At 32.4% G+C, this 10,485-nt stretch overlaps 1 protein-coding gene across 2 annotated transcripts; it reads left to right on the top strand.

Moving 5' to 3' along the window:
* The first annotated feature begins 1,460 nt into the window (after positions 1–1,460).
* On the top strand, positions 1,461–9,695 carry LOC145164161 (disease resistance protein RUN1-like). 2 transcript variants are annotated; one of them, XM_079082889.1, is made up of 8 exons: positions 1,461–1,678; positions 2,184–2,861; positions 3,658–4,786; positions 4,882–5,205; positions 5,282–6,169; positions 6,259–6,880; positions 6,964–7,026; positions 8,206–9,695. In XM_079082889.1, the coding sequence occupies exons 2-7, from the start codon at positions 2,329–2,331 to the stop codon at positions 7,023–7,025; spliced, it is 3,558 nt and encodes a 1,185-aa protein (XP_078939015.1). In that variant the 5' UTR covers positions 1,461–1,678; positions 2,184–2,328; the 3' UTR covers position 7,026; positions 8,206–9,695. The 2 variants fall into 2 exon arrangements, with proteins under 2 accessions (XP_078939015.1, XP_078939020.1); XM_079082894.1 differs by lacking the exon at positions 1,461–1,678 and having other exon boundaries at positions 2,760–2,861; positions 3,663–4,786.
* The last annotated feature ends 790 nt before the right edge of the window (positions 9,696–10,485 follow it).

Genomic DNA, 10,485 nt, shown 5'->3' with positions numbered 1-10,485 from the left:
GCAATTTTGAAAAACAAAGTTGAAAAAATATTATATTTCGAGAAAGAAAATGTTATAGAAATGTAAAAAAATAATTTATAATTTCTTTTTTTTTAAAGAAAATTTGAAAAAATCAATAATAAATTATAAAAGAGATTTCCAAAAATGTAATTTTCCAAAGAAAACCAATGTTTAAAGTTACATAAAATTAAAGTTGATTTTTTTTTTTGTAAAAGCATAAAAAATATCATAAATGAATGCATAAAAATAAAGATGTAAAACAATAATTTGGTAAATCAACATGTGTTCATACATTTTGCATTTGATACGTTTGGTTTCTTGCGCCGGATACGTTGGAGATTCTTAGTAGAGTACAACGGATCATTCATAACAATATTATATCTTCTAGATCTATAGATGTAGTCTTCAAAACAATTGACTTTACCATACAAAAAGGCTCAGCGGCTCAATATGTTACATGTTTGTCTTCTCATTCGTTGTACGATGATAACTAAAATATATTAATTACACGTGAAAAAAATATTATGTTTTAATGTAAAACAAACTTGTAAAAAACAAAATTGTAATAAAATATATAAAAACATGTAAAATGTATTTGGAAAAAAAAAACAAAGGTTTAAAATACATATACAAAAAATCTGAATTTTTCTTTAAAAAAATCGTACTAATATCATAAAAACAAACAAAATTGGTAAAAGTAAATGAAAGTTATTATCAATTAGAAAAATGTAAGTTGTAGATACAAAATTCTTAAAGTAAAATAAAATTGGATCTAAAATCTAAAAAAAAGAACTTTAAGGACTTCGATCCAGTTTCGATATTAAATCATAAAAATAGTAAAAATTCAGTTAAACCTATAATAATAACATTGTAAAAAAAAAAATCCTCCCTAATAAATCAAAATCTTTTTGCCACATGTCCTCTTCTTCTTCATTTGGACACATATCATTTTCTAAAATTTTTGAATTTTCTATTTTTCACTTATCATTTTATGGTATTTTATTTTATTAAATTAAAATTTCACATTTAATATGTAAGGTAATATATATGTAATGTATTTATTAGAAACAGTTTATATATGTAATGAATTCAATGTATTAAAGCCTCGTTAACTTTAATAATTTTAAAAATTTCTCATTTTTTTAATAAATTAAAACTTATTAAATTGTTAAATTTTCATATCTAATTTTTTTTAAATAAACCAATGTAATACATGTGTCTCTTGTCTAGTTGGTGAATAAATTTAAATTTTAAGGCGAAGATGTAAAAAACAACTTAGGGGACTTGGACCCAGATCTGGGCGGGGTTGGGGCGGGTAAAATCCGAATACATTATATTTTTTAATCCATGTAAAAGAAGCGGACGTACACTAAGAAAAAAAAAACCCTCAAACACGTAACCTATTAGCACAGAATCGACATTCAACAAGCACCTTACGCTTGAGTTAGGATAAGGCAGTCAACGTTAATGTTCATCCTAATTGATAATATATTAAGAAAACTTGTGAACCGAAAAACATATTCTCGTCTCTTGTCGTCTCCCTTCCTCGTTGACTGGCCGTTTGCCGGAAGACTTACCGCCGTTCGCTTTTGTAATTTTCAGTCGTCTTCCTTTCTAGTTGCCGTTGGATCGTCTTGTATCATCGACGCTTCAGACCTCTTTGTCATCGCGTAGGCAGGTAACTATGAATTATGAAAGCGCATCTTACGTCTCATATATACTCATTTTGTAGTAACACTAAATTGCCTGGTGATGTTCCCTTTCTGTAAAGCTTTCTGAACTATTGAAGCTAGATTGTAAGACATCTCAGTTTTGGTGAAGTACTATTGTTGCTAATTTGGGGCTCTTTAAACAATCATGTCAATAAACTTAATTCTTTTTTGGTTTTAATCACTTCAATTTTTTATTTTAAAGATATAATGTTCTATTGTTGAGGTTTAAATTGTTAGATGAGACTTAAGTTGCATACGGTATTGATATAAGCATATTAATTCAAATAGCCATATATATGCTCTTTGTTTCTGAATCATATTAATTCACACAGCAAAGTTGGAGGTGCATCCGTCTAGTTTATTAAACACTTCAGTTTTTATTTTGAAGACTATAAGGTGTTATTTTAGGGGTTTAAACTGTTTGATAAGAATTAAGTTGCATAAGGTATTAATAATTTTGATTTTATGTAGACTGTAGAGACATTACATATGGAATCTTGAGATTGAGGCACAAGTAAGGAAAGTGTGGGATCTAAAAGCTTCAGAACGCACTATTTACTTTTTGAGTTTCAGAGGTTGTTGGGAAGGGTGAAGGCTCCCCAACCCATAACTCATAATGGTTGAACTCCATGAGATTTCAGAAGGATCTTCATCTTCTTCATCAACTCATGGTCGTGGATATGACGTATTTTTAAGTTTCAGAGGTGTTGACACTCGTAATAGTTTCACTAATCACCTTTATAATGCTCTCATTCATGCCAACATCACTACCTTCTTAGATGATGAAGAGATTGAAACAGGGGAAGATCTGAAACCAGAATTGGAGAGTGCAATTAAATCATCCAAGGCTTCTGTTGTTGTGTTGTCCAGGAACTATGCTACTTCCACATGGTGTCTTGATGAACTGGTGCTGATCCTTGAGCAACGTAGGACATCCAAACATCTTGTAATTCCCATCTTTTATCATGTGGAGCCCACCCATATCAGGAAACAACAAAGTAGCTTTGGAGATGCAATGGATAAGCATAGACAAAAGATGGAGGCAGAGACAGATGAAAATAAAAAAATTCAATGGGCTCAAAAGATGGACAGATGGAATAAGGCACTTATAGAAGTTGCTGATTTAAAAGGGAAGGATGCAAATGACAGGTAACTACTTTCTAACCCATATTTCCATACTCCTTTTATATTGATAAATTAGTGCATGAAACTCAATAGCATCTTTTCCTTATGCATTTCAATATGTTTCTTCATAATCATGTAATTGTTATATATTTTGATGTGTTTAAATTTGGATAAATCATAAAGAAATGCTTCAAGTTGATTCTAATCTTTGCAATTATGTGATTACATAAGTTAATTCATATAGGCAGGTTAACCATTTTGCTAATTTTAACACATTTCTTATGCATTTATTATTTATCACATATAAATTCATTTAGATAACCCATTTCAATGATTTTTATATGCTATCAATTAATAAACCAAATTTAAAATGCTTGTATTTTTCTTTTACTATTTTTATATCATTCTATCTTCAAATCATATCATCTGTTATTATGTTAAATAAATGTTCTTGTAAGTACTAAAGGCTAAGTTATAACTATTGACTAACATTTTGTTATGATTCATGCAATACTACATCGATATTTAAGTTTGGTGGTTTTGTAGAAACACTGAAATTTTGGTGGCTCGTTAACGAAATCTTCTATTACATTGGTGGCTCTTGTCTTATTATAGATAATAGTTATGACCTTGCACATTATGGGCTTATATGGTTACAAGTGCAAATACGATAATCTTTATGATGTTAAAAACTTAATCAAAGAATAGCTTAATATGCTATGATTTTTATTTGGATATTTAAAAAAATTAAATCTCCAATATGGCATTATGTTAGTTTTTTGGATTGTTTCTTTTGGTTCTTACTAAAATCAAATTCCAGGATAGAGGTGGAGCTTATTGATGAAATTGTCAACGACATCTTCCGTAAATTACGAATACCCTCAAGGTTTCCACTGCCACAACTTATTGGGATGGACAATTCCATTGAATTCGTCACTTCATGGTTGAAAGATGCATCTTCACATACAACAAATCTACTCGCTATATTGGGTCTGGGTGGGATGGGGAAGACGTCTTTAGCCAAATATGTCTATGCATTACATTTTCATGAATTTGACACAAGCAGTTTCATTGAAAATATCACTGGGAGATGTGATGAAAAATCTAATGGGATTCTTGATATACAAAAACAACTCTATGATGACATTTTAAAACGAAGTTCAGTTCAAGTTCATGATGTTTCTACATACACCTCAATGATAGAGAATGCAGTAGCTCATAAAAAAGTGTTTCTAGTTCTAGATGATATTGGTAGTCCTGACCAATTAGATGCATTACTTGGAAGCAAAGGTTTTCATCCCGGAACCAAAATCATGATAACAACAAAAAATGCCTGGTTGACAAAGAGTTGTGCACTTTTCAAAAGGAACATTAAACCCGAGTATGTGGAGCACAAGCTTGAAGGCTTATCTATGATTGAATCACAAAAACTGTTGTGTTATCATGCATTTATGTGCAATGATCCCAAGGTAGGTTACGAAGAGGTGTCAGAAAAGCTAGTAAAGTATTGTGAAGGACATCCAATGGCTCTTAAAGTTTTGGGTAGGTCTCTACACAATCGTGATGTAACTTATTGGGAGGGGTACACAGATGAACTAAAGAAAGAAAACTTTCCCCCTATAAGTAATGCATTGAGAATGAGCTTTAACTCTTTGCCATTAAAAAATGATAAGGACTTGTTTAAGCATATCGCTTGTTTTTTTGTTGGAATGGATAAAGATGTTACCGAAACAATATTAAAGGCATGTGATATAGAAACCAGATCCGGGATCACAAATCTTATTGACAGATGTCTTCTTAGTTACGAATGGAATAATGAATTGATGATGCATCAGTTGGTTCAAGAGATGGGAAGATTCTTAATACGTGAAGAATCACCTGACAAGCCTGGGGAACGAAGTAGATTATGGTGTCATGAGGAGACATTCAAAGTGTTGAAACAAAAAAAGGTAATAGGTCATGTATATTTGTTCTAATCATTTTGTATTTTTATATATATGGCTATGACATTCTAAAATATTTTTGCATACGCCTTTCTTTTTAGGGTACAGAAAATGTTCTAGGCCTCACCCTTGACATGAGAATGCTTGTGAAAGAGAAGTTACATGGATCACTTGAGTTGAAAACAGATGCATTGAGTAAGATGGATAGACTAATGCTTCTACAACTCAATTATGTGCAAATAACTGGCTCTTACAAGAATTTTCCAGAAGAATTAAGATGGTTGTGTATGCATGGGTTCCCTTTGAAGTTTATACCATCGGACTTACCAATGGAGAATTTGGTTGTTCTTGACCTGTCGTATAGCAATATTGAATCGTTTGGCCTTTGTTGTAGCTATCCACAACGATTTCATAGGAGGCTAATGGTAACTTATCTCCATTTATTACTTTTCTATGTCAAGTAGATAAATTCACTACTATTCTAAATTTTCTCAATTTCAGCAATGGATTGGATCGTTCTCAAAAGACAAATGGTTGCTTGGATCATTGAAGATTCTTAATTTAAGTTCCTGTGAACAACTTCGTAGTCTTGGTGGCTTTGACCACCTCCCTGTACTTGAGAAGTTAATACTTAGAGGTTGCATTGGTTTGTTTGATGTTTGTGAATCAATTGAGCAATGTGTTGAACTTGTTTTCATTGATCTGAGCTACTGCAGCAAGCTTCAAAAACTTCCAAGAAGCTTCGGCATGCTAAAAAAAGTAAAAACACTATTGCTAGTTGGTTGTAATCTTGGTGAATCTCGAATTGGGATTGTAGATATACACACATCAACCTGTTCATCTGCCATTCCATCTACCGTTGTGGAGGCTATACCAAATTATTCAAAGTTTTTTACAATCTATTTACCGACATCTTTAGTTAGCTTGTCACTTGCTAATAATAATTTGCCAACCGAAGCCTTTCCCATGGACTTTAGTTGCCTATCAATGTTAAAGGAATTATATCTAGATGAAAATCCTATCGTTTCCCTCCCCAGTTGTGTGAGAAGCCTTCCTAGGCTTGAGACACTTAGTATGAGATTTTGTAAAATGTTGACTACAGTCGAACATCCTCCACATACAGTCACACATTTGAACCTCTATTCTGATAAGCCTATGCTGCAAAAACTTCTACTTGATCCAGAAAGTTCCCCACTTCAGCTCTGGATACAATGGGATATGCTACCACCTTCACCGTTTGAGCTTCAAGGCATGGTGAAAATCGAACCAATGGCAGGTGTTGAGGAAAAGGTATTATGTAGTTTGGGCTGGACTAAGCCAGATATCCTTAACAAAAGGCGTGTGGGAACTGCGACAATCTTCGGAGAAAAGGAAGAATTTGAAATCCAGGTTTGCTTTAGATAATTATTTGTCTTTGTGTGAATATATATATATATATTATTAATGTAGCAATTACTGAATGTGGTTGTATGTGGCAGATGTATTATGAATTTGGAATATTCAGCACACTTTATGAAGGCGAAGAGTTGCCGAGTTGGATTACGGATAGAAGCACATGGCCATCAGTCTCATTTACAATCCCATCATCTCCTAACACGTTTAGAGGATTGAATTTATGCTGTGTGCTGACATCTCGATTTGTTCTGGATGAGGGGCTTGGTTCTGTAGGAAATGTGTTCATTTATTTGCCAATGATTAAAATTAGTAATATTACAAAGAACCTCACTTGGATATACCACCATTACATTGACCTAGTCTATCTACGTGGAATGTATTTGACGTTGTCAAGCCATTGGATGTTTGGGATGAATGAGATGGAATGTGGTGACCATGTTACTATTACACTGAATGAGAGTCAATATGATGATGGTGATGCAGTTATTAAGGAGTGTGGGGTGAGTTTTGTGTATGATGATGGAAAAGAAGAATATGCTTTAAATTATTACAAGTCATGGAATCACATCATTGGTGGAGATCTCACTCCATTTGAGCCAACAACAGGAGCATACTTTCTAAGCAAAAGAAGATTTTGCAGTTCTTTCTTTAATATGGTTTCATTAGGATATGATTATCGGTTAGGAGAAGGCGCCGATGACAAAGGTAGATGGCATTCTTATGTATTACTTTTAATCTAAAAAAGCTGATAATAACTGTCAAATCTTTAATCTATTTCTTTTCATCAGATAAGTTGTACTTCAAAGCTTTGTCTCATAGGAAGTCTGGCTTACCAGAGGATGGCACCTAAGGTACTTTAATATCCCAAAAACCCTTTTTCCATCACATAACTAAATAATTTCCAGCTGGCAGTCAAGGCTAAGCTTTGTCACTCAACAGACATACACTTGTGACTCACCTGACCAATACTCATCTCAACAGCTTTGTGATTCTAAGCAGTCTTTTTTTAGTTATTTATTTATTTATTTATTAATGTTTTCTAACACTAATGAAAGGTGATTTTATTTTGGTGGTGTTTTGTCCCAGTGAGTTGGATCTTTTTAATTTATACATATTTATCTACTTTGCCAAAAACACACAGCCAATTGCACAACAGGATTGATCACATCAATGACACATACTTTTGTTAATAAACTGACCTTATTGTATATATATTTCTTAAATTGAAAGAGAAAGTAACACATCAACGTCTTGCATAAATTATCATCCAAAACACCATTGTAATCTGTGTGTCTTAAAAAACCCATCATCTGCCTCCCATAGTTTGTATCATATGTCTGCAGAAATTCCTCTCAAGCTCCATACATATGCTTGATGCGCTTTAAATTGACAGAAACTTGTCAAGATTCAATGAAAAAATGGATTTGATAGCTTTTCAAAATAACTGGAAAGATGAATGCTATCCTTTATGTTTGTATAGTGATTTATGTGCTTGCAGAAAAATAAATAAATGCACAAGCGGATGTCTTAATATATCAAATATTTCCATGAAAGAACATGTTTGATGGTTCTTGTAAGCTATTGATAGACCCTGATAATATTAAGATGATAATCCAATTCATTCGAGAGGAATGGACTCTCCAAAGAAGAACAAAGTTCTTTAAAAATCAATTCTTAGCTACTAAACAAAAACCTCAAGGAGCAAATAAATAGAATACATGACTTAGGGAAGTGGTCCAAAAAACAGAGCTGGGACAAGGTTAGTGCTCCCACATAACAAAACAGCCAATAGATGTCATAATTTTTAAAAAGACCAATATACCCCTATAGCAAAAAAGATAGAAGTTACATTACACTTTGGGCTATTCTTGGACTTCTTGGACTTCCTGCTCCCTGATGCAGATTAGAAATGATTGGGGCTTATGATCGGTGTATTTTACATCACGCTTAATATACTATAATTTATGTAAAATAACCGATTTTATCTAAGAATGGTGCTACTTTGACATGTATTTGAATTATGTTTGTAGGTGGTAAATATGATGAAAATGGTACAAAAAGATGCAAAAAGAAGTTCAAGGAATTACACGAAGAGAAATCAAGATTGAAAACAAAAAAAAATTTGAAGATGTTCGGGTTTGGAAAGACGAGAAAACAAAATAAAAAAATGAAAAATTGTATTTTTAAAATAATTATAATTTAATTAAAATGATTTATTTAGGAAATAATAATTTTATTATTTTCTAAATAATTTAATTTAATTAAATGTATTTTTAATAAAATCAAATTAAAAATAATGTATAAAAATCATGTTTTTTTTAATAAAAATAAAAAAAAAGAATTTAAATTAATTAATGAGGTTTAATTAAAATAAATTATTGGGAGTTAATTATTTAATTTCTAAATAATTTATATTAATTAAATTAATTTAATTTAATTTAAATTGAAAAGAAAAAAAAAATAGAAAAGACAAAAAAATCGGAGCCCAAACCCGGAGCAGAAGCCCAAACCCGGAGCCCAGATTTCAAATCTCGCGACCCGGATCCGAAGATCCGAGACCCGATCCGCCCCGCCCCGCAACCAGATCCCCTCACAGAAAGATCCGAACTTACCGATCCATACCCGGCTCCGACCCGGGTTGGATCCGCGCTTTTATCCGGATATGACGTCATCCGTGACGTCACCTGATCCGATCCGCATCCGACTTCGATCCAGCTCCGACCCGACCCGCGATCCGTTTCGTCTCACAGAAGATCCGCGCCTCGACCCGCCTGCCGACCCGGATTCCGACCCGATCTGGATCCGCGAGAATTAGCCCTAAACGACGTCGTTTTGATGCCAGCTCCAAGTACTTGTGCCATGTGCTGAACCTACGGGTTTTCCTATCTTTTAAACACTTTCCAACCAATTTTAACCACTTTTTCACCACTTTTCCTATTTTAAACCCAAATTCTTCCCAACAAAACCCAATAATTCCATCTTTTTAATTCTTTTGAATTTTTTTTCATGAGATTTAGATTGGATCTTAGATCCAATCTAAAAGCTTAATATTCCTAGCTTTATTTCATTCTTTTTGATATTTAATTTTCCAAAAATTCACTATAAATACCACCCCAAAATCACCATTTCAACACACCATCTTACATTCTTACACACCTCATATACCTCTTATACCTCTTATACCAACCTACTTTCATACCACCACCTTCTTTAGGAAATTTCTATATTTTTTTGGAAGCATTTTAGTCTTCCAAATTCCTTTCTTTTTCAAAGAATTCAAGCCATCAAAGATTCAAGACTTTTCAAGATTCAAGATCAAGACATCAAGAATTCAAGAATACAAATATGAGTTTGTATAAGTCTACAATGCGCGGCTAAATCCTCCCGTGATCGCAACCGGGAGTAGGTTTTAATTCTTACTTATTGTATTATTTTTGGGTGTGAACATTTGAATTTGTTGAATATTATTTGTGGATTTTGTTTATGTTTTTAACATTATAAAATCGTTACACTTATTTTATTCATTTATCAATTAATTATTCCAAGTTTAAAATAATTTTAAGTGATCTCCCCACCGTGCCAAATCATCCAATAGCGGTGTGTAGGACGGAGGGTGCGGTTACACTTATTTTCTATTTTTGGACTTAGACTTTAATTAAATCGACTATGAAAAATTAATAACACTCATTTATAATTCATATAATTATTAATTCTGAAACCGGAAGCGATCATTGTTTTTAATTGAATTAAAATCATATATTTATTTGTTTATCATCATATTTATAAATCTCAAATCAATCATTATTTCTTTATCGTTAAATCAAAATAGTAACTAAACTATTAACCATAAGCTCCTCTGGATCCGACCCTTACTTACCACTCGCTAGATTAGTGGAAATAAGGTTTATTTTTGACGCGACAACGGCCGCTCGTCAGCTTATCAACTATGTTGAAAGAATTTATTGGAAGTTCATTTCTTTCCTACATTTGAACCAAACAAGATCATGGAATGTAAGTGGACTCATTACATTCACATTTCATATTCCACCATTCTTTTTTTTTTCCATCTTGTTCCTTCGTCATTCCATTCCATCCAACCAATCAAAAAGATTAAAATAATAATAATAATAATAAATCACATATAGGTTGTGTTTAACTATGTTTTATTAATTAGAGAATTTTCAGTGTAAGCTGCTGCCAAAATTTTGAGTGATCTATAACTTAAGTTTTTTCATGTGATATTTCAGCAATTTAATTAATTAGGTGTGCCTTTTTAAAAAAGAAAACAATTTTTTATGATTTGATGATAA

Source organism: Lactuca virosa, chromosome 1 (assembly GCF_052849685.1).
Source record: "Lactuca virosa cultivar CGN04683 chromosome 1, Lactuca_virosa_CGN04683_v6, whole genome shotgun sequence".
Lineage (NCBI taxonomy): Eukaryota > Viridiplantae > Streptophyta > Magnoliopsida > Asterales > Asteraceae > Lactuca > Lactuca virosa.
Note: the sequence above shows the minus strand (reverse complement) of the source record. Positions and strands in the feature narration are given on the sequence as shown.

Excerpts from the sequence above, each read along its gene's own strand:
- LOC145164161 (XM_079082889.1), top strand. The coding sequence starts at position 2,329 with ATGGTTGAACTCCATGAGATTTCAGAAGGATCTTCATCTTCTTCATCA. Across the intron at positions 2,862-3,657 it reads GGGAAGGATGCAAATGACAG|GATAGAGGTGGAGCTTATTG; the intron begins GTAACTACTTTC and ends ATCAAATTCCAG. Across the intron at positions 6,170-6,258 it reads AGGAAGAATTTGAAATCCAG|ATGTATTATGAATTTGGAAT; the intron begins GTTTGCTTTAGA and ends TGTATGTGGCAG.